Source organism: Octopus bimaculoides, chromosome 2 (assembly GCF_001194135.2).
Source record: "Octopus bimaculoides isolate UCB-OBI-ISO-001 chromosome 2, ASM119413v2, whole genome shotgun sequence".
Taxonomy (NCBI): Eukaryota; Metazoa; Mollusca; class Cephalopoda; order Octopoda; family Octopodidae; genus Octopus; species Octopus bimaculoides.
This window is the reverse complement of record NC_068982.1, coordinates 92,301,586-92,327,298: the sequence shown is the minus strand read 5'-3', so window position 1 is coordinate 92,327,298 and position 25,713 is coordinate 92,301,586. Positions and strand designations below refer to the sequence as shown.

The 25,713-nt window shown below is 37.3% G+C and overlaps 1 protein-coding gene across 1 annotated transcript in view; it reads left to right on the top strand.

Moving 5' to 3' along the window:
• The window catches only part of LOC106872192 (RNA pseudouridylate synthase domain-containing protein 1), a 33,906-nt gene extending 13,774 nt beyond the window's left edge, over window positions 1-20,132 (top strand). Inside the window, exons 2-5 of the mRNA XM_014919094.2 lie at window positions 9,342-9,566; window positions 14,549-14,672; window positions 16,940-17,144; window positions 19,467-20,132. Of these exons, the coding sequence (XP_014774580.1) occupies window positions 9,343-9,566; window positions 14,549-14,672; window positions 16,940-17,144; window positions 19,467-19,762 (849 nt within the window). The 5' untranslated portion in view covers window position 9,342 and the 3' untranslated portion in view covers window positions 19,763-20,132. The remainder of the gene's footprint in view (window positions 1-9,341; window positions 9,567-14,548; window positions 14,673-16,939; window positions 17,145-19,466) is intronic.
• Window positions 20,133-25,713: the final 5,581 nt, after the last annotated feature.

Genomic DNA, 25,713 nt, shown 5'->3' with positions numbered 1-25,713 from the left:
GCCATGCTACATGGCAGTGAAACATGGGCTGTGACTGCTGAGGACATGCGTAGGCTCGTAAGGAATGAAGCCAGTATGCTCCGATGGATGTGTAATGTCAGTGTGCAAACTAGACAGAGTATCAGTACCTTGAGAGAAAAGTTGAACTTACGAAGCATCAGTTGTGGTGTGCAAGAGAGACGACTGCACTGGTATGGTCATGTAGCAAGAATGGATGAGGATAGCTGTGTGAAAAAGTGCCACACCCTAGCGGTTGAAGGAACCTGTGGAAGAGGTAGACCCAGGAAGACCTGGGATGAGGTGGTGAAGCACGACCTTCGAACTTTAGGCCTCTCCGAGGCAATGACTAGTGACCGGGACTTTGGTGAGTTAACTTGGGGTTCCTAACAACAATGTAGCCTTCATATAATTTGGATATCTTCAGCTTGATGAATATATATATATATATATATATATATATGTATAATATCATCATTTATTGTCCACTTATCCATTCTTGTATGGGCCAGATAGAATTTGTTGAGGCAGATTTTCTACAGTCTGATGACCTTTCTTTCACCAACCCTCCAATCAAAGTTATATCTTTTTCACAGAAGACTGGAATTGAACAACCTGACTTGTATGTGGATGATGCTCATTTACAGCCAGATGATATCTTGACAAGACACGTACAACCATCATCATCATTTAACATCGGTTTTCCATGGTGGCATGGGTTGGGTGGGTTGACAGGAACTGGCTAGTCAGAAGACGTAACCAAGTTCTGCTGTCTGCTTTAACATGATTTCTACAGGTGGATGCCCTTCCTAATACCAACCACTTTACAGAGTGTATTTGGTGCTTTTTATGTGGTACCAGTAGCAGTGAGGTCACTAAGTAACTTGCAGGACAAGACCCCTCAACTAGTGGGGAGAAGTATTGGGAGTGAAAATGGGTGTCTTGCATTAGAAGTGTAACATGGTACCTCAGATTGAGAGAGAGAGAGATATGCAAGAGGCTTCTTTCAGTTTCCGTCTACCAAATCCACTCACAAGGCTTTGTTTGGCCTGAGGCTATAGTAGAAGACAATTGCACAAGGTTCCGTACTGTAGGACTGAACTCAGGACTGCATAGTTGAGAAGTAAGCTTCTCAACCACATATATAGATATATGGAATATATGCCATAAGGTTGTGAGTTCAATTCCTGGTGATGCATTATGTCCTTGAGCAAGACACTTCATTTCATGTTACTTCAATCTGCTCAGGTGATAAAAAGGAGTAGTGTGTTTCAAGTAAGGCATCTGTAAAATTTGAATGAAATTGGTTGCATAGTTCTCGAGTTTTAGGGATTCACACAGACAGACAGACACACATTCTCATTTTTATATATATAGACGACAGCCTTCTTTCACTTTCTGTCTACCAAATCCACTCACAAGGCTTTGGATAACCTGAAGCTGTAGTTAAAGACACTTGCCCGAGGTGCCACACAGTGGTTTGAACCTAGAACTATATTGTTGAGTATCAAACTTCTTACCACACAGCTATGCCTGTGCCTATTCACAGCCCTTCATGCATACGTATTTACACATATACAACAGCAGTTGCACAATGTGTGGTTTGAAGGCACATAAATAAAATTGTTCTTACTTTGACTTGCAATCAGGTACCACCAGTAGATTGATCAATTCTTCACCCGTGTTGTCACAACCTCTCTATCTCCATAACTGGTGTCCGTTACTGCTCATGTCCCCAGGAAAAACCACATGCAAGGAAAAGCTATTTCTTCTCATTCATTGACATGATGTCATCTCTCATCACTTCCAGTCTTCCTTCTACCAAACGCCCCCTGATCTAAAGATCACTGTTCCCCTGTTCTCTCTCATAATCGTCCATCCATCCACCTGGGGGGACAACATAGGGTCTCGGGGCCACCTTCCACCTCCCCTTCATCATCGGAAGAGCTAATCACCTTTCTAATATCTAGGACATGACATGGTATTCCATTCACTGATGCGTTATTCAGAGTACTGATTGCAGTCACCCTTCCTTTTTTTTCAACTGCATTGTGCACTGAGTGTTCAGGGGCTTCACCCACACTTCATCTCCAACCTGTACAGATGTAATCCCTTCCATGCTTGGATGTCTCCGTTTGTATCGGAATATGGCCCTGTGCGGAACCAGCTCTTCAGCTAGCCTTACCTTGGGTGACATATTATACTAGAAGACTGCCTCCATAGGGGAGATTCGTCTCCTCTCAGCCATGGCTTTAATTGTACGGTGGTGCCGTTCCATAATCCTGTTTCTACCTGGCTTGTATGCAACTCTGGAAAAGTGTCTTGTGCTCTATCTTCCAAGCATCTATGTCAGCTGCTCTGAGTGAAAAACTGCGCTGTTATCCATCAGTAGCTCATCTCTTGTCACTTCCAGTCTTCCTTTCACTATACAATGTCAAGGCAAGGAGGCATAAACTTGCACATGTGCACACACACACACACACACACACACCTGCATATCATCATCATTTAATGGTAGCTTGCATGGTAGCATAGGTTGCCTGATTTGACAAGATCCAATGATTCAGTGGATTGTATCATGTTCCAATGACAACTTTGGTATGGATTCTGTAGCTGGATACCCTTCCTAACATCAGCTCCTTTATAGAGTGTTAAGGGTGCTTTTTTCTTTTTCCAAGGTACCATCACTAGTGAAAATTATCTTGTAATTTGCAAGGCTAAGGGCCAAAAGTGGACACTATTTGCAACTGAGGGACATTAGAAGAGTGGGTGATGATTCTAGGCAGAAGGAAGAGGTATGATAAGAAAGAAGAGAGTACAGCAGGGAATAGGAGTGAGTAAAAGGATATTGACAGGAGTTATTGGGAAAAATGATGGGGAATAGAGTTGAAAGATGATAGGGTTGGTTGTATAAGGAGTGGTGAATCTAGATCTATACAACATTAAAAGGAGCAACATGAAGGGAGTAATAAACTAGGATGAAGAGGAATCCTGATGGAGTCCTTGAAGGAAAGAGGTGTTGAAGAGGCAAAAAAGCTGTGGGGAGAGGGCTGAAAATTTGGGACCATGGGTCAGAGCCCCTGTTGTGCTTCTTTTACACCCTTTCTCTCTTACATTTTCTCTATTTTACCCACTCTATCTATCTCCATCTTACTTTAGTGCAACAATACTTAGATTGAAATTAAGAATTTGCATTATCAGAAGATTTGTTTTGGAACAAAATATCTGAACTATGTATGTATGTGTGCTTATTTGTCTGTTAAACTGAAACTATATGAAAGTCTATCAGGAAGCCCATACATGTTCTTGGATGGTTGCCTGCTTGGTGAAGTAGGTGATTTTTAGTCTTACTGCAGGATGGTTGATAAACAGAACCTGTTGAAGGGCAAATGAACTCAGGAGAGTCAATGACCGCTAATACAAACAGACACACACACCTCACTTTCTCTTTCTCCCTGTCTACTATTTGTTAGCGACATTAAATATACTAGTGTCTTGGTGTAACTGGATGTAGAATTGGTGCTGCTAAATCAGGAAAGTTATGAACTAACAGAAGTCTTTTTCTCTCTCTCTTTCTCGCTCACTCATGCACACACACACTCACACACACATACACACATGCAAGGCAGTGTGATTAAGAAGTTTGGTTCCCAACCACATGATTCTGGGTTCTGTCCCACTGTATGGCAGCTCTCGTATGTATGTATATTTGTGTGTGTGTGTTTATATCCCCACCATTGCTTGACAGCCGATGTTGCTGTGTTTACATTCCCATAACTTAGCGATTTGGTAAAACTACACTGATAGAATAAGTACTAGGCTTACAAAGAATAAATCCTGTCATCGATTTGCTCAACCAGCGATGGTGCTCCAGCATGGCCACTGTCACAAGACTGAAAGAAGTAAAGTAATAAAAAAGACTATGCCATTTTAATTCCAGGCAAGGCCAGGTATCTCTGCTAGTATGTATATATATATATATATATATATATATAGGGTGTGGTGGGTAAATTGTTGCCATTTTATTTTTTTAATTTCGCGCATGCACATTGTTTGTTTTTGATTTTGTTGGCTACACAGTATAATAGGGTCAGTTGGGAACTTTCTGTGAGAAAAACAGCACCATGATGCAATTCACTCTGCCAGAAATTTGGAAACGTCATGCTGTACTGCTTGGCATTTGCACTGGAAGCTCCAATACAAACAGATGGTGAACACACAGAACAACCGTTGGCTTGCTGTGTCCCCAAAACATGTACCAAGAGTGATAAAAATCAAACATCCAGTCAACATTATGGTGTTTGGAGTGATCATTAGTGATGGCGATGTTATACCTCCATTCATCTTCCCACACAGCCTCAGACTCAACATGGAGGTCTACATCAAGTGCCTGAAGGAGGTAGTGCTGTCCTGGGTTGAGAGGGTGGCTACTAGAAGACCCTATATCTGGCAACAGGACTCTGCACCATGCCACACAAGCAGGAGGACCCAGTCATGACTGTCAGACAATTTCTGTGACCACACCACACCACACCTAACATCTGGCCACCTAACACCCCAGATTGCAACCCCTTTAATTATTATGTGTGGGGCACAGTTAAGCGGGAGACCAACAAAACTTCGTATAACACCTAAGGTGAAGTGAAGGCAGGGGTTATGGCAGCATTCACTAGCTTAAACAAGGAGACCATCCAGAAGAGTTGCAGGGGATTCCGAAGTCATCTGGAGGCAATGGTTGAAATCAATGGCGATTTTATTGAATAAATTTACTCTTTAGTATTCCAAGATATTTTTATGTAATTTTGGTAAACATATCTGTTAAAATGAGATTTCAGTGTTATATTCATTTTTGCATAATTTAGACGACAATATATTCACCACACCCTGTTTATATCATCATGATCATTTAACATCTGTTTTCTATAATAGCATGGATGGTTTGATAGGAGTTGGCCAGCTGAAGAGCTGCCCAGGCTCTATGTCTGTTTTGTCATGGTTTCTATGGCTGAATACCCTTCCTAACACCAACCACATTACAGAGTGTACTGGGTGTTTTTACATGACATCAGCACAGAGACTTTTATGTGGCACCGGCATGGGTGCTTTTTACATGGCACCAGCATGGGTGTTTTTTTATGTGGCAGCAGCCCTCCTGTTTGCAAGCTCTGGTCAGACTGTCTAACCCATGCCAACATGGAAAACGGATGTTAAATGATGATGAGGATAATGATAATAGATATCTATGTAACCAATAAGGCTTTGGAACTGAATATACTCAGTTTTGTGCATGTGTACTTAAGACACGGGAATCAGGTTGACTCATTTTTGACAGTGAGATATTTTCCAGAATTCTCCACATCTCATGATGTAGTACATTTGTTTTTTTATTTTTACTGGCCAACAGAAATAGGTTGTGAGAAGTTTTTCATATGATTAGCATGTTACTTGATCAGCTAAAATTTAATCAGCACATTGAAGATTAAAAGCCCTTATTTTTCTCAGTACTGATATACCCTCAAGTTCTTATGAACTTGCAATTTGTTCCTGACACAAAAAGGGTTCTCCCTAGCCTACTCTATACAAACAGTAACACCAGTATGCTTAAGAGATGCTAAATGGTGGGTAATCAGACTCCTATAGATTAACCTTTACAATATTTCAAATTTTAAAATGAAAGCAACCAAAATCAATTTCTAAACCAAAAGAAAATTTGTTGGCTTTATATTCAAGATCAGATGAGAGGGCCATTTAGTTTTATTGAGGATAGAACAACCTTTCTAGTGCTGGTACCATGATAAAATGCATCCAGTACACTCTAAAAAGTAATAAGAAGGGCATACTGTAAAAAACAAACCAAAAATGAAACATACAAGTAAGATGTTGCACTTTGAGATGTCTAGGAGCGGAACAACCCCTAATAAGTGCAGACTTATACCATGAGGACCCAGCTAATCTATATTAGCACATAAAGCAGGTGTGAAATCACCCAACACTGCTGATGTTGATTATTGCTTTATGTTCACTTTCTATGCTAACATGGTAATAGTGGTAATGACCAATACTCTTCCACTGATTCTGTAACATCCTCCAAAATTAAACTTAGATTGAATTTGTTAGATGGCACATTTCGCTTTTATGTTTCACATAGTTTTATTAAATGAATTGTTACATTTTGCCAGTTGCTTAAATCCAGATTGAACAGAACAGATCTCTGATCAGAGGCATTCCAGCTGTGAACATAAGGTTATCTGGAACTACATTATTTGATGTGCCTTTTCCATTTTTAAGACAATAGCTGTGATTACAAGAGATATTTGACTGTTATTTCTAGTAGGTCAGGTGACTACATAGAGGTTCCTTTTAATTGTAATGAAAAGAGTTTGATGCACTGTGCTACTCCACAGGTTCACCTTATTTATATTCACTAAATTTTACTTGAAGGAAATAATGTTTATGTTCTAGTGTTGTATTATTATTTTTTATTAATAGTTTTTTCGTGTGTCACTGGTAACTGGGTCTTTTAGATTATTTGTAACAAAAATATCTATTAATTCATTTCAAACTTTCATTTCTTTAATTTAACTATAGTTAGGTATTTTAGGGCAAAGAATTTTTTTTAAATTTTCTGTCAGATTACAAAGAAGATATTTTGAATGAGTGATATCAACTTTTGTCTCATCTAGCCATTAAATGTGATAATATAACCTAGTGTATGAGAAGAGAAAAAAATCTGTGACAGTGGTTACACTCAGCACTAGTTAGTATGTGCGGCTACATGTTTTGGCAGAATTGTGGTTTAAGTACCTTATAATAACCCCTCATAACTTTTTTATCTTTTGGAAATTTCTAAAAATTTTTACAACTTTCTACGCTCAAGAAGTCATGTGATTATGAAAAAAATTTTTTTTTGTGTAATTTAAGGGCGATTTAGCTGTTATTTTTAACACATCTCACAACCACCTGATACCTTCTTTGTTTTTTCGTTACCCTCTCAATATTTTTCTCCCATAAACACATTTAATGGAATGATTATGCACCCAAGGGTGCTCCATTGCTGGGATTTAAGAAAAATATGTTGACTGTCCATATTTTAAACTCTGATTTAAAAAAAAAAAATTTTAAGAGTAGAAATTTTAGGATTGGGTGGATTTAAAAAAGTGAAAAAAATTTTTTTTTTCATAATCATATAAATTCCTTTTTGTTGAACACAAATTTGCAAAAATTTTCTGAAAATATCAGAAAATATAAAAACAATTATGAGTGGTTATATGGGGTGCTTAAACCAGAATTCTGCCCATGTTTTAAGACAAGGGCATTTGCATTAACCCAAGGTGGTCCTCTTAAACCAAAAGTGTACATTAATGTCAGTGAGAAATTGTTTTGTCAAATATGATTGTTACCACAATAGGTACCCCTCTCTCTTGTGTCTTTAAATTCTGTCTATTTTTACCCTATGAGAACTAGAAATAATTATTGTTATTACAAGGAAACTTAATGACCCAGTTTTCAGAAATGTGGTAGTGCTCACAACAATAATATTATGAAGTTTGAAAAATTAGGGATTCATATTTGGCAAGAATTCATATAGTCAGATACATTCAGCCCACTCTTTTATTATTTATTGTTTTCTTTAAGGTGATATGTGTCCAGAACAAGATTATCCTATTCTTTGTAATCTTTTTGTTAAAGTTGTTTGATTTGAGGGAAGTTTAGTTACTTTTGTTTGGCAGATCAAGCAGTCGTGTAGAAGTTGGTTTATGTGTCAGACAGCTAGGCATTTTAGCCATGGCCCTCATGGAAATGTGTCCCTTCTCTCTCTTTTAAATAATCCATCATAATTGTGGCAGAATATGTTAACACTTTGAAAAACTTAATAGAGGAATGTTCAAACTCTGATATCTCCCTCATGATCATAATTTAATGTTCTCTTTTCCACGCGTGTTAATCTCACTTGTTTCCAGGCAAAGCAACATTTCCCCATGGCCTTCACACAAGACCTGAAACAAACATCGGTTGTATGATGGCAACAGTCATTTTACAATCATCACATGTTGCCAAGACAAGAGTATACATCACACATACATATATGACAAACCTCTTTCACCAAAGCTCACTCACAATGCTCCAGTCAGCCCAGGGCTATAGCAGAAAATACTTGCCTAAGGTGCCACACTATAGGACTGAACCTGAGATCCTGTGATGAAATCTCTACAGTAGTTATTTTCAATGAACATGATTCTACACTGTTGCAGTCAGCCACCAGGAATAATATAGTTTTCTACATATATCTCAAATATTTCAATTTTGAAAAGCATTCCCTATTATTGTAATTTATGTAAGTCATCATCATCAATATTAATACCACCACAAAGCAAGTCAGTTGGAGGCAGGACACTAGCTGTTTAAAGAAATAGTATTGCCATACAAGTCATTGTTTCAGAGTTTAGAATCATTCAACACTGATGTTCTGTTAGTTTTGTGTTCTCTGTTTCCAAAATCTAATCTGTTTCTAATCTGTAGGTCTAATCTGTAGAACAGACCTACTTTGAAAATTTCATGATTCTATCACTTGGAAACTAATAATTCTATTTTTTATTTGAATTTAATTTTTGTCCAGTCCTCTGTACTACTTCCTGTAATTTCTCTCTTTTACAACTAAGATAACCATATATTTCCCCTATAGCATGATACCTGTTCCTGTCCCTCTACCATTGATTCCTGATATAAATCTATCTTGATTCCTGATATAAAGCTATCTCCCTCAATTCTATTTCACCCCTCAATTGAATGATCTTGTTTTACAAGTTACTTGGTGACGTCATTGGTGCCAGTACCACATAAAAAGCACCTAGTACACTTTAAAGTGGTTGGCATTACAAAAGGCATCCAGTTGTAGAAATCATGGCGAAGCAGGCATTGGAGCATGGTGTTGTTCTCTGGCTTATTAGCTCCTGCTGAACCAGCCAATCCATACCAACACAGAAAACAAACATTAAATGGTGATGGTAATGAAATGGATAAATTTCCCTGATGAAGCAAGCCTATGATGAAAAGCAGTCAACCTTGATCATCCTGTCTTGTTTCTTTGTTGTGTATAGCATACCCCAAACCATGTTATCCAATATGTCCTTTCTTGTTGTTAGTAACATAAGCTGATTCAAGCAAAGTCAAGACCCTTACTCAGGTGCAAAACAAAGGATATGATTTTGAAATGTCATGATTAGTAATAGATTGCCTTACTTTCACAGTATTTGCGTTTCACTGCTAACTTAAGAGTACTATCCATTGACAAACTACATGTCCATTGATTACATCTGAACATTTTCTTTACTTTCTTTTAAAAGAATGGGAGATACTGCAAAAGATGAAGAAAGTCACAGCAATGATGACGTTAGCCAATCACAGATGCAATGTAATATTTTGTACAAGAGTGACAACTACATTGTTGTGGACAAACACTTTGACATGAAAATAAACACAAATAAACCTGATGATGGAGTTACTGTTGAGACCTTGCTTTGCCGAGATTACCCAGACTTACGGGATGAAAAGGTGTCACATAGTTTCAGGTAACTTATACTAATTTGTTTCATTGTTTGTTTTAACTATTGTTTCATTTTATTTCATCTGTCTAAAGCAATTCTATCATCTTTATCTTCGTCATTATTTAACATCTGTTTTGCATGCTGACATGGGTTGGATGGATCAACAGGAGCTGGTAAGCCAGAGAACTACACCAAGTTACGATGTCTGTTTTGGCATGGTTTCTATGATTGGATGCTCTTCTTAATACCAGCCATGTTACAGAGTGTACTGGGTGCTTTTTACAAATAGCATCAACACCAGTGAGGTCACCAAGTAACTTGCATCAATTCATAAACTGCAAGTTCATAACCACTACAACCCTTGTTTGTTGTGCTATCTGGACAGAATTCTTTATCATATATGCTTCTGATGTTGCTGCTGTTTTTTTAGCCCTATGTCAGCTCTAATCAACAAATCTGTGATCAAAGACATTCCAACTATGATAATTTTGCCTTTTAGTATATCTAGGGGTACATTATCCAATGTGTCTTTTGTTTTTATAAAATAGTAGAGGGTTTCTTAGGAAGATTTGTAAGTTTTTGTAGCAGGTCAGATGATCACATAGAAATTCCTTGTTTGGGTTGTAATGTATTTCATTTTGAATATTATGGGTAATAATAAGAACCAGATTACAATTGAAGTTACCACTCCATTCAGAGTGAGATTCATATGCTCAGCACTGCTTCATACATCTATTTGATTTGGGTAAAATTAATTAGCGTGTTATTCAAAGATCATTTACTAGCTACAAATCATTATTACTAAGGTGGAAAACTGGAAGAATCATTAGCATGCTAGACAAAGTGCTTAGTGACATTTTGTCTGTCTTTATGTTCTAGGTTCAAATGCTACTGGGATCGACTTTGCCTTTCATCCTTTCAGGGCCAATAAAATAAGTACCAGTTGAGCTCTGGGGGTCAATGTAATTGACTTACCCCCTTCCTCTGCATTGCTGGCCTTGTGCCAAAGTTTGAAACCATTATTATTATTATTATTATATGAAAACTCACAACTTATTTTGCTGGGTATGCTGGAAAGTGTCAGCTGTCCACAGCCAGCAGACTAAGGTGATACTTGTTTACTGGTCATGCTTCAAGGACCCTGTGAAGAATTCTTGCAGTTCCAAGCAATGCTAATTTTTGTAGATGTTCTACCTTCTCACTTGCACCGATCTTTTTCAACCATCTTGGTAGTCGAGTGCTGATACTTCCAAGTGCACCAATTACTATTGGTATCACATCTACTCTCTTCATTGACTACAACCTTCGCATTTCCCACTTTAATTGTCATAGTTATTTATTTTTTCTTCTTTCACATGGATCCTGTTGTCACTGGGGCATGCTATGTCAATAATCATACATGTTCTTTCCTTTTTATTCAATTATTATTATTATTATTATTATTATTATTATTATTATTATTATTATTATTATTATTATTATTTCATTCTTTCAGGGTTAATAAATTAAGTACCAGTGAAACACTGGGATCAATGTAATCGACTTCCCCCCCTCCCCAAAATTTCAGGCCTTGTGGCTATAATAGAAAGGATTATTATTATTATTGTTATTATTATTGTTGTTGTTATTATTATTATTATAGTTGTTGTTGTTGTTGTTTTTGTTATTTGTTGTTGTTGTTGTTATTGTTGTTGTTGTTGCTGCAGCAGCAGCAGCAGCAAGCTGGCAGAATCGTTAGCACACTGGATGAAATGCTTAGTGGTATTTTGCCTGTCGCTCCTTTCTGAGTTCAAATTCCGCCAAGGTCAACTTTGCCTTTCACCTCTCTGGGGTTGATAAAATAAGTATCAGTTGAAGATTGAGGTTGATGTAATCGACTTATCCCCTCCCCCAAAATTGCTGCCCTTGTGGCAAAATTTGAAACCATTATTGTTATTCTTCTTCTTCTTCTTATTATTATTATTATTATTGAAGACATTGCACAGTGACCAATATTGTGATGTTGTAGTTTGAAGATATTGTATGTGGATTTGGTAGATGGAAACTGAAAGAAACCCATCATATGTATATGTGAGTGTGTGTATATTTGTGTCTCATTGTTTTGACTGTGTTGTAAAATGCTCGTCACTGTCATACAAGCAGTATGATTCATTTCAAATATTCTGCAAGAACATGTCTAGTCACGGGTAAATATTTCCTTGCTTGGAAACAGGGGAAGATTGGTGATAGGAAGGGCATCCAGCCATAAAAAAAATCTGCCTCAATAGAGTCTGTCTGACCCATGCAAGTATGGAAAGTGGACGTTAAAGTGGTGGTGGTGGTGGTGGTGGCACCGGCTGCTGCCGCAGTTGTCGTCATCATTGTGGTGATGTTAGTTTCTTATGAAGGTCTGTAATCAGAGATTAGGATACTGAGCTCACAATCACTATATCTTTAAGTTTAATTCTTCAACTAGGTTGCTTATTGTGTCCTTGAGCAAGGCACTTTACTTTATGTTGCACCAATCAACTCAGCTAAAAATGAGTAACAACCAAATGCTGGTTCAGCTCTCTCTCTCTCACTCTTTCCCTCCCTTTCTCTCTCCCTACCCCTCCCCTCTCTCCCCCTCTCTCGTTACATTCTGGATGTTTCACTCGGTGCTGAATGCAGAGGGTATGTAAAGCAAGTATGCTCTGCTGGATGTGTAATGTTTGTGCATGTGAATGGACTGAGAGATAGATTGGTTATAAGAGAATTTAGATGTTGCATGCAGGAGAGAAGACTGCATTGGTATGGACATATGTATGGGTGATAGCAGATGGATAAAGAGGTGTCAGGAAATTCAAATGGAAAGAAACTGTGGAAGAGAAAGACCAAGGAAGACATGGGCAGAAAAACAAAGCTGATCTTTGGATGGTCAACTTCAGAAAGAGATGATAGTAAAAAACCCATACAATCCATGCAAGGTAGAAAAGCATGTGTAAAAATGATGATGATGGTACATACTACAAAGTCAAACTCACTCTCAAATGATACCTGTAGCTTGCTACTCTTCATTGTATCTAGCTGAGCCCATAGGGTTGCTATCTTTCAATCTTTTTCATTCATAGCATACTGAATAAGGTACTAAATAAGCATACCATTATCATCATCATCATCATCCTCGTTTAACGTCCGCTTTCCATGCTAGCATGGGTTGGACGATTTGACTGAAGACTGGTGAAACCAGATGGCTACACCAGGCTCCAATCTGATTTGGCAGAGTTTCTACGGCTGGATGCCCTTCCTAACGCCAACAAACCAAGGATTTGCTTTTGCATTAAAGGAAAACCTAAGGACCAGTGCAATGCATTCAAAACACTTGAGTTTTCTAAATATCTTGGTAGTTTCTAATTCATCTCAAAAACTCATATCAAACTATACATGGCACACAGTACATTCCAACCAAGTGGTTGAAAAATCGTCTGCTAGCTTTGCATCTTTGAAGATGTGTAGGATAACAGTTCCTTTAAAAACAAGTATGGGTTAGTGACAGGAAGAGCATTTGGCAGTAAAACAATACCTCAGTAATATATTTGTCTAACCCATGGAAAAAAACACGTAAAAACAAATGAACAAACACAAACATACATGTATGTATATCTCAACATACATGCACACACATATATACATATGTCATCGTCATCAAAATTTTATATATACTTTTCCATGCTTGTATTGGTTAAACAGGTCTTCTCAAGCACAACATCTAACCATTTGTTGCTGCCTTTTGTCATTCCTTTGTAAGGTACAGCCTCCTGAGATCAGCTTTCATCTCTTATTACCATATACTCATTGATTCTCTTCTTCTGCACTTCTTCCACTTGGGTCACTTGCATTTCTTTATCCAACTATTATACTCATCGCATGTTACCAGTGAAGTCTTCTCTCTTGCACACTAGATTTCATTCCTCTTATATCTAGTTTTTCTTTCAGCTAATTTATGTTAAATCATTTATATACATGAACATCACACACTCTAGCAAAACATGCTTGCCTTATCTTTTTCTTAGCCTTTGCACATCCTCCACGTTCAGTGCTTATGTCAAACTGCCATGTATCACACTTTGTACACAAGCATCATACTATCTACCTTCACTCAGAGAAAGAATCTCTTTGTTACCAGTAGAGGGAATAACTCTCTGAACTTTTCTTAACCTATTCTTACTCTGGCTACTATGCCTTTGGAACACTCTCTTCCACCACTAGTAACAGAAGTTATCAACTACTTCTAGAGAGCCCTCGTAATATTTATGGATATCTATACTTCTGCCCATCTGCTATATACAAATTCCTCTTGTGTACTCTGGATACAAGGGAATCCTACCTTTTTCTGCTTATTGAGTAGGGGCCACTTCCTAGATGGCACTAGAGTCCTATCTTTCTTACCAATTAAAACTTTTATCTCTGTTTGGTTTACTGTAAAGCCTCCTCTGAATTCAATGCTTTGTTTTCATATTTGGGATTTCTTCTCTAATTCTTTGACAAATTTTCCTATAAAAAGTAGGTTATCAACATACAAAAGTTCCAATGGACAGCTGGTTTTGAAACCCATTTTTATGGCCTGGAGAACCATTGTAAACAAGAGTGGGTTGAAAGCCAAGCTCTAATGGATGTCTGTCTGCATGCTAAATTCCTCTCTGAAATCATTGTTAACTCTCATCTTGATGATTACCTGTCTGTACATGGCTTGCATGGCTTTCATAAGCCATTCTGATTTGGTAACTTCATTAAGTCTAATAACTCATCTGGCCAGCTCTTCATTAGGAAAAGTATATTTTTTGCATAGTTCCTCCAACATAAAATTCTAACTTGGTTTTTGTGTTTCAAAAAAGATTTTGGTGTTCTCAAAGTATGTCTAATCAACTTTTCTCTCTCCCTAAATGTGGGTTTGTGTGTGTGTGTACACAGATACACATGAATACATACATACACACTCACACAAACATACACATATATGATGATCTTTTGTATTTTATTTTTTAAAGGTTCACACATCGTTTGGATTATGCAACAAGTGGTGCATTATGTTTGGCTCTCAACAAGAAAGCAGCAAAGAAAATGCAAATGGCATTTCTTCGACATGAAGTCATCAAACACTATCTGGCCTTGGTAAATACACTTCAGGTTCACTCCTTTGTGTATCTGGCAAATAAATAAAATAGATTTATTTAATGTTGTTCTAATGGTTAGATAATTTGTATAATAACTTGAAAGGATTGAAACCTAAACTTACTTCTCATTTCTATGCCTCCAACCTTTCGGAGTTGCAACCATGTCTTGTTTGCCTGCTCCCACTTGATAATAGAGCTGTATTTCTCATGTCTGCAGAGCTTCTGGTTTTATGCATGTGCATGTGTGTGTATGTGTACAAGAGAAAAGGTAATTTTTGTAGTTGTTATCAGTTACTGTTTGTGTTGCATTAATTCTGAATAAAGAACTGACATGAACTTAGACAAACCTTTTAACCCATGCCAGCATAAAAAGCAAATATAAAACACTGATAATAGTGATGTGCTACATATGTCAGAAATATAGTTGATCCAAGATTCTTCTTTACAGTAAATCTGTTATATCCTTCAGATCCATTGGTTGACATAAGCTATGTGAAATAAATTGAGATGTGTTTGTAGGCTGATGAGAGTTACTATCCTTTTCTCCACCCTGACATGTTTAGCCTAATGTTAGGAGGGCTATAGCAGAAAGAATCTTATCCTCAAATTCATAAATGGCTGTAATGTACACAGAAACTTTCACTTCTGACTTTTCTGTACATCATTTACCTCTGAGAGATACGTAGTACATAAGAGTGCTTGGAGCTTAACATATCTCACAATGACAAATTTTACTATACGTTTTTGCTCATGGTTGGGGTATCAACTTAGCAGTGCAAGTTAATAAAAAACTCATTGGTTATATGGTGTTTGTATTGTCTTCAGTGTTTAATGGGACCATCTTATAAAACATATTTGTAGCTATATGAACTAGCAATGCAAGCTATCTAAGAACATGTTGGTTATATAATGCTCTGGTGTTAATACCTACAGTGTTGAGTAGCCTGATCATGACCTATTTGCAGTTATGTGGACGATAGGGGCATTGAAAGTTAAGTCTCTTTGCCTGGGTCACAGTGTCTGTAACGAGATATGAACTTAGCCAACTAAAGTTCCTAATACATCAAGCTGTAGGATGCTTGCTCGAAACAATCATAAGAATTTGACGACCCATCCAAGACACTCTATTGTAGAAAATAAAACTGTAGCAGCATTAAATGATAGAATGTGATTATAAAAGTTAATTATTATGGTGACCCCTCTCCGTTTTGTATCTAAAAACCAGTAACAGAGTTTTTCCTCTTACTTTTGCACTCAACTATAATGCTAGCCCGATTTTGACTTTGTTGTTTTCTATTAAACTTCTTTGTCAAGTACAATGTGAATTATCTGAGGAGAAGGAGTACAGGTGAGTAATTCATTGTTGCCATTTTATTATTTCCCTTCACAGACCACTACAATTCACTGGACTGGTGCATATATCTCCAGTTTCTGTGGAGATGAGCTGGTGACAGAAGCATTACCCCTCGGATAGAATGCCAATTTATCACAGGTAACTTATCATGTTAGTGGAATTGAACTTGGTACTATAAGCCAGCACATTACTAATTAGTTTTACAATTGTTACTACTGCTTATAGTAAAGAATCATACCACTTGGTGGTACCTGTTTGCAGCCAAGTAGACTAGGTCATTAAGGCATAAGCGGCCCACATCACATCCACCAATAATGGAATATCAGCTGTCTGCTCCTCATCACAGTTTGTCCTCTATGTTCTATTAACTTATCCATTCTCAGTATCTTATCAGGCTTTATTGTATTAATCCAGAAAAGATGTAAGGCAAAGTTGGCCTTGATAGAATTCAATTCAACAAAGACACCAAACTAAATGCTCTAAAGCAATTATAACTACCAGGTCATTATAACTCCATTATAACTACCAGGTCATATGATGATTAGAGACGAAAAAAAATGAATTGATATTTGGTTACCATCATAGACCTTAAATTCAAGTTCACTGTAGGACACATGACTTTGTGTTTAGCTAAGCCTGAAGCAGAAGAAGAGATAAAATATAACTTCTCATGTTAATAGTCTTATTAGCTGTAGCTGGGAATTGAAGTTTAGTTTTGGATTTATTTTGCAGGATCTTATTTCTTTGTTTAAGGCACTTACCAAATAATGACTAGTAACAGAAGTATGTTATATTAATTAAATAAAAACATTTTATCAGTCTTTTTTTTTTTTTACATCATAACATGGGTTGGATAAATCTATAAATATTTGAATGTGTTAAATTTGTACTTTTTTTTCTTTCTTTTTCAGGTACGAGGGCATGTAAATATCAAACAACAATATGTTGATATCAGCATTGGCAAAAACAGTTTTATTACAGATTTTCATAAAATGTGCACCTCTGGTACACGAGGATGTTTAAATGCTCGATCATGTCTGACGCATATTATCTGCTTAGAACATGGAACATATGACGGAGATCCTGTATCAAAAGTTCTCTTGATTCCCAAAACAGGTCATGTTGTTAATTTTCAATGTATACTATATGTTTACATGCTTATAGATATCTGTAACATATTCTGTATCCTAATACCCTGTTACAAAAGAGTAGCAACTAAACCAATAAATAGCTCAACTTACTAGAAAGAGAAGACAAAATTTCCCTCAAATCATACCCTACTATCTAAAATAGAAAAGGGATAAGATTAGATAATTTAGTTCCAAATGTATAAAATGGAAGATAGTCATGGTTGGAATGTCTTTGATCAAAAATCTGCTCAATCTGGTCTTACCAGGGGCTAAACAGTAGCAGCAACACTGTCTTAATTAGTTTTTTGTTATAATCAGGAATTCAGAAAGGTTTAGTTAAATAACTAATTCTATTTTTTTCCTTTTGTATGCAATACAAACAACATTGATTTAAAATAACCATCTATGTCACATGATCACATGATCACATGACATAGATCACATGATCATATGACTGACCAGGCTGTCAGATGTTGTTACACATCACTGATGACAATGTGTTTTTGCATTGTTTTAGCCTTCAAATGCCACCGCCTCGCTGGCTAGGCGAGCAGGCCAACATTCCCCCCTGATTAAAAGGGAGACTGGAGCAATGTGAAATGAAGTGTTTTGCTCAAGAACACAGTGTGCTACCCAATCAGGGAGTCAAACTCATAATCTAGTGATCGTGAATGCAATAGCCTTACCATTAGGCCACGCACCTTCACACCCATCTGTGTATCATACATGATATAAATGCATCATTGAAATTCAATTTACTATGGTATTTGTTCAATGATAACATTTCATATGGATGTGCTGTATTTAAAAACAACATACTGTATGAATACTGTAGTAAATTGCTTTTCAGTGATGTATCTACATTAAATATAATACATAGATGGCTATTTTAACCCTTTCACATTTAAACTGGCCAAATATTCTACCTCTTTTATGTTCAAACTGGTCAGGTCCAGCCCCTCACACCTATGTGACAATGTCATTCTTTAAATAAACAGTCACATCATCAAAATCTTCAAAGGAATGTGAATAAATATGTATTACATTTGACAGAATAAGCTCTAATGGTACAGAGTTAATACTGCTTCTATTGCATATAGCGGATTTTAATTCAGCTGAGCACCTTTTTGCAATGCCAGTAAATGTTTTATTTCCATTTTCTATATATCAGAGACAACAAATCTCACATTAAGCATGTTGCTGGCTTTGAGTACATGCTATTGAGAAGGCCGGACAAGGCTGAAATGCTGGGATGATTGTTTTCTTCTTCTAATGTATATTGTGTTTTTAAACACAGCACGTCCATAAGAAATGTTATCTCCAGAAGAATACCACAGTAAATTGCCTTTCGATGATGTATATACATTAAGTATGATACATAAATGGCTGTTTTCTTTATTGAAATCTGATTTACTATCGTAATTATTTCTCCTATCCCTCCTAAGACACTGGCATTGAAGTAATTGACTAACCCCCATTCCCTGAACTTGTTGGCCTTGTGTCAAAATTTGAAACCATTATTACATGTGGATCAAGGCAGCAAGCTGGCAGGATTGTTAGCATGCTGGGCAAAATGCTTAGCAGTATTTTTCCCATTGATATGTTCTGAGTTCAAATTCCGCCGAGGTTGACTTTTTCCTTTCATCCTTTTGGTGTCAATAAATTAGGTGCCAGTGAAACATTGGGGTCGACGTAATCAACTAGTTCCCTCCCACCAAATTTCAGGCCTTGTGCTTTTAGTAGAAAGGATTTCATTTCAGAGTTCATATCTTACTAGTGAAGGCCCTGTCTATTCATCATCATCATTGTCGTCGTCGTTTAACGTCCGCTTTCCATGCTAGCATGGGTTGGACGATTTGACTGAGGACTGGTGAAACCAGATGGCTACACCAGGCTCCAATCTGATTTGGCAGAGTTTCTACAGCTGGATGCCCTTCCTAACGCCAACAACTCCGAGAGTGTAGTGGGTGCTTTTACGTGCCACCAGCACGAAGGCCAGTCAGGCAGTACTGGCAACGGCCACGCTCAAAATGGTGTATTTTATGTACCACCTGCACAGGAGCCAGTTCGGCGGCACTGGCAACGATCTCGCTCGAATGTCTAATTATTTTCCTTATTAGTTACATCCTGTGATAAGTCAATCAGTTATGTATACTCTCCATTTATGATATTTTCACTACTTATTAAATGCAAAACTCAGTTCTTTTCATTTCGTTGACCTTATATACAATGTGCAGTTGATCACATTCCATATTTCAATGATCATAATATGATAGTATGTACATTAATAATTGTTTTAAATTTGCAGGTCGCACTCATCAGTTACGGGTCCATTGTGCCCACATAGGACATTGTATTGTTGGAGATCATACCTACAGTGATAAACAAGATAGCAAACCATTCCGAATGATGCTACATGCTTACCAACTGAGTGCACCAACAGCACTTGAAAAAATTGATGTTCAAACTGAAGATCCTTTTACACCTGATAATTGCCCATTATGGGAGCCATCAGAATGTTTTTCTGACTATTCAGAAGCTGTTGTCAATTTTGAGTCTTCAGAGGCTAGTAAACGAAAAATTGTGGAAGACAAACCAAAATAGTAGACATCATGAACTAGTCGTGCTAAAAATGAAATTGCTAGAAATAGAAGAATAGAATTTAAAAGAATGAGAATCTGCCAGAATCTTCCAAAGAACTACACACCTGTTTTCCTCTTGGAACTTATCTCCAAAATTGAAGCTAAATATTAAGGTATTAACCGTAAGTATTCAAAGAAAACTCAGAAAAATTCATGGCACTGCAATTTAAAAGAAGAAAATATTTTGGTAATGAATTACCCAGAATGAACTATAGCATAATTTTCAATAAAATAAGATAAATTGGTGGAATTGACTGAGATGGCATTGCTCAATCCTTTACTCCTCTGAGTTTAATGAAATAAGTTTTATTATTAAACATAATTAAAAATTACTTTCTCCCTGGTCAAATGAAATCTCTAAAAATTAACTTGGGATTAGCATCATTGAATATCATTTAATGCATGTTATTTTGCCTTTTACTTGTTTTATCTTTTACTTGGACTGTGGTCTTGCTGGAGCACTGCCTTGGAGGGTTTTAGTCAAACAAATCAACCTCAGTACTTTTTTTTTAAATTCTGGTACTTACAAGGGTTGATAAAATAATGGAAATACCTTAAAATTTCAAACAAATTTATTTTAATATGGCGTAGGACTGCCTTTGGCAATAATTACAGCTTGAATTCTATGAGGTATGGACTTGTGCAAAGTTTGAATCGTTTCCAAAGGAATTTTTGTCAATTCTTTAGCAAAAACAGTCTCCAGTTCTTGTAGTGATGATGGTGGGGGATATATCGACTCCTTACTTGTTCTTCGAAATGCACCATAAATGTTCAATAATATTGAGATCTGGGGACTGTGGTAGCCAGATAAGATGTTTAACTTCACTAGAATGTTCCTCATGCCATTCAGTAACAACTTTAGCTGTGTGAATTGGTGCATTATCATCCTGAAAGATTGTGTTTCCCTCTGGAAATAGTTTTGCAATCATAGGATGAATTTGATCAGATAAAATGCTTAAATAGTCTTGACTATTAATTCTGCCATGAAGAGAAACCATTGGGCCGGCAGATTTCCAGATCATCACAGATCCTCCTCCATGTTGAACAGTTGGAAGAAGGCAGTCTGGGTCAAATGCTTCTTTTGGCTGTCTTCACATGTATACTCGGCCAGTGGTCGGAAATGAGCTAAAGGACAACTTGTCCGAGAAAATAACATTCTTCCACTGCTCTAGGGACCAATTCTGTTGGTTTTTACTCCACTCTAAATGCTTTGCAACGTTTGTTTTTGAAAGTAGTGGTTTTCTGATTGCAGACCTCCCCTGAAATCTGGCTTTGTGCAGCCCCAGGTGAACAGTTTTTGTGGAAACTGGGTTCTCAAGGCAGTCATTAAGCTCTGTAGTAATTTTGGGAGCTGTACTTTTGTGATCCTTTCTAACAATTTGCATAAGAGTCCGACAGTCCCTATCTGAAAGTTTTGGTTTGTTTCCAGAGTTTTGTTTCGATGAGGAGGTTTTTCCCTCTTTCCAAAGGCTGTCATTACTTTTGAGACAGTACTTCTTGATGCACCAAACATTTCGGCTGTTTTTGTTACGCTAGCACCTGCCATACGAGCACCAACAATTTGACCTCTTTGAAAGTCCAATAGATCTGTCATTTTATTGAATTGTGATTATCTTTTTCTGATGATATCTGAAAAGAAACAACAATTTTAGCAAAACATGTCAAGCAACACTAATAATAAATCAAAAAACATAAAAACAAACAAGCTTTTGACGGTTTTATAGGTATTTCAAAATTTTGATGCTATGATGCTAGGTGTTTCCATTATTTTGTCCAACCCCTGTATTTTATTCATCTCTTTTGCTACACTGCTAAGTTATGGAGATGTAAGCAAATTAACATTGTACATTATTTACATTTGACATATTTGTCCTCATCTTGTTTGTTGTTAACACAATGTTTCGGCTGATATACTCTCCAGCCTTCATCAGGTGTCCTGGGCAAATTTCAAACCTGGGTTCTCATTCCTAAGGTATTTTTCTGATATTATTATTATTATTGTTATTGTTGTTGTTGTTAGTAGCCCGCACTCTTAACCACTATGCTATATGCCCACGGGCAATTATGGAGTGAATTTTAGGGCCTATAAATCTAATATTTTCCTATCCTTCCTTAACACTGGTTCCCGTATGCTACTCATATCTGCACTAGATCATATGGGATAGTGGTTAAGAGCATAGGCTACCAACCCCAAGATTCTGAGTTCAATTCCAGGCAGTGACATGACTACTACTACTACTACTACTACTACTACTACTAAGAAGAACAACAACAACAACATCACCATCATCATCATCACCACCACCACCACCACCACCACCACCATCATCATCATCATCATCATGGGGAAAATACCTTAGGAATGAGAACTCAGGTTCAAAATCCCCCCAGGACACTTGATGAAGGCTGGAGAGTACATCAGCTGAAAAGTGTTAACAACAAACAAGATGAGGACAAATATCCATCAAATGTAAATAATGTACATAATTCCTTATCTGTCAAATATAGAACTGTAAATCAAATGGTGTGTGGGGGGGGGTAGACAAACATACACACATATATGCATGTGCATGCATGACAGGATTCCACTCTGTTTCAGGCTACCAAATTCACTTAGAAGGCATTGGTCAGCCTGGAGCTACAGTAGAAGACTCATGCCCATGGTGCTGTGCAGTAGCACTGAACCTAAAACCAAATATTTGCAATGCAAGCTTAACTACACAGCCATGCCTGCACCTCTATATAGTTTTGCCTTACAACAGTCTCTGTTAAAATCTTACAAGTTAAATTTGTTTTTCATTATGCTAGTGTTGATAACTTATCTACCTGTAATATACTGGAAATTGATTTAATCAACTCCATTACAACAAAATTAGTATTTTGCCTCATCCAAAGAAAGCAGTGTTTATAGACTGCTCTAACTAGTTAAAATTGAAATCAAAGCAAACTAGATATGAACACTGTATTGAATCAAGACAATTTAGTTGAACATGTTTAAAACAAAACCAACAGCTCTGATCAATTATAAAGGCAAAACTTCCAAATGTATTTTCATTTATTGTAGCTGTATTTCCATATTCAATATTTGAGGAGAGTGTAACTTGTATGATTCTCTAATTTTTTTTTTTTTTTTTTTTTTTTGCTTGGATTGTGAAGCAGAATGTGTATGAGTATATAGTGGAGGAGGATGTTCTGAAAGCATAGCTGCTAGAATAAGAATAGGTTGAGCAAAGTTCAGAGAGCTACTACCTCTGTTAGTAATGAAGGCCCTCTCTCTCAGCAACAACAACAGAAATAACAACAACAACAACAAATAATAATAATAATAATAATAACAACAACAACAATAATCCTTTCTACTATAGCCACAAGGCCTGAAACTTTGGGGAGGGGGAAGTCGATTACATTGACCCCAGTGTTTCACTGGTACTTAATTTATCAACCCTGAAAGGATGAAAAAAAAAGCAACTACTGAGGATATGCAAAGGCTTGAAAGGAATGAAGCCAGTATGCTCCAATGAACGGGTAATGCCAGTGTGCATATACGACAGAGTGTAAGTGACGAGAGAAAACTGGGTATACAAAACATCAGATGTAGCATGCAAGAGAGAAGACTGTGCTGGCATGGCCATGTAATGCGTATGAATGAAGACAGCTACATCAAGAAGTACTGACCTCAAATTGTAGAGGGAACATGGGGAAGGGGTAGACCCAGGAAGATGTGAGATGAAATGGTGAGAAAGGATCTACAGACATTGGGACTCACAGAGGGGAAGACAGGGGATTGAGACTCCTGGTATTTTGTTGTGCTTGAGAAGACACATCAAGCTAAGTAAAAGCATGGTTATCCTTGCATACAGGCTGTTTCTTGCATCCCTTTCCAGTTGAGCATTCCTAACCTTGCAGACTCATGGGTGTTGGTGCTATGTAAAAAGCACCCATACTATTGCCACATAAATGCACTCATGTCGGTGCTGCATAAAAGCATCCATCACATTCTGTAAAGTGGTTGGAGTTAGGAAGAGCATCCAGCCGTAGAAACCATGCCAAGACAGACACGGAGCCTGGGCAGCTCCTGTCAAACCATCCAACTCATGCTAACATGGAAAACAAATGCTAAATAAAAATGATGATGATTATATATATAAGAAATTACAATAAGCATAAGTTTATATCATTTGTTCCTACATATGCTTCATCATTATGGTTGTTAGGAACTCTGCATTGGATGTTCCAAGTGAAATTGGATGCTTAACTGCAACAGAACTAATGTCAGACATTACTTCTCCGTAACATAATGTAATAAAGCTTTCCATGATGATCTCTTGTGCTTAAGCATTCAGTTGAATATCCAATGCAGAGTTCTAAACAACCACAATGATGAAACATGTATAGGAACAAATAAAATAAACTTGTTTTTCATAATTTCTTGTACATTTGCTCTGTATATCATAACTAGTAATACTACTAGGTATAGTAGTTGTTTAACCACTACACTGGAAGAAAACTAGATGATGATAATCCATGTAGAGCTCTGAACTGAACAGTAGCAGTCGTAAATCTGTTAGTACACACAAGATATAAACACACACGTTATCATCATCATCGTTGTCGTTTAACGTCTGCTTTCTATGCTGGCATGGGTTGGATGGTTTAACTGAGGGCTGGCAGTTTCTCCAGCTGGGTGCCCTTCCTAACACCAACCAGTCCAAGAGTGTAGTGGGGTATATATATATTTATATATGTAATTATATATATAATGACGATGATGATGATCATCATCATAGGTATCAGCTTGTTAGTTGACTATGACCATCACTGACAAGTTGTTTCTGGGGTATTTTTTCAATGGTTATAGGACCTACAATGGCTTTTAAAGCCTGCAAATGTCTTGGATTTTTGTTGCAGATGCAATATTCATTTTCAATAGAGTTGTTCTGTACAGCACTGTGTACTTTCATGTCTTGTGAGTCCAGATCAGTTGTAAAATTCCCTACCACACAAACACATGCACATGCATATATGATGTGCTTCTTTCTGCCAGATCCACTCACAAGCTTTGATTGACCTAGGGCTATATTAGAAGACACTGGCCTGAAGTAGAGTGCAGTAGGACTGAACCTGAGACTATAAATGCCAGATGAAATGAAGGGCAATTTAGTATATAAAATAATGTAATACATTGAGTGCAAATAAATTGCTATGCTATTGAAACATTTGTAGAATAAAATGAATTGTTGAATATCTATTCATCTTCATTTATTATATGTGCTTGTGTGTGTGTGTGTTTGTTTTGCAGTTTCAGGTGTGGAAGCAAGGACTAGAATCGAAGGGCCTTAGAGTCAACCTGTAGACATAGTAAGCTATGGACACATGAGAGGTGCAGCAATATCAAAGGAAGGCTAACTAGCAAGATAGTTTTTGTATGTGGCAGATGCTCAGGAGCAATAAACACTGAAAATGTGCAGAAAACAACCTTTGCCACATTCTAGGGAGAAAAACTAGAAGTAGTTGATAGCTTCCGCTATCTAGGTGACCAAGTTAGTAGCGGGGGAGGGTGCGTTGAAAGTGTAGCTGCTAGAATAAGAATAGCCTGGGAAAAATTCAGAGAGCTCTTACCTCTGCTGGTGACAAAGGGCCTCTCACTCAGAGTAAAAGGCAGACTGCATGACGCATGTGTACGAACCGCCATGCTACATGGCAGTGAAACATGGCTGTAACTGCCGAGGACATGCGTAAGCTCACAAGAAACGAAGCCAGTATGTTCCGACGGATGTATAATGTCAGTGTGCATACTTGACAGAGTGTAAGTACCTTGAGAGAAAAGTTAGACCTAAGAAGCATCAGTTGTGGTGTGCAAGAGAGACAATTGCGCTGGTATGGACATGTGGCAAGAATGGATGAGGATAGCTG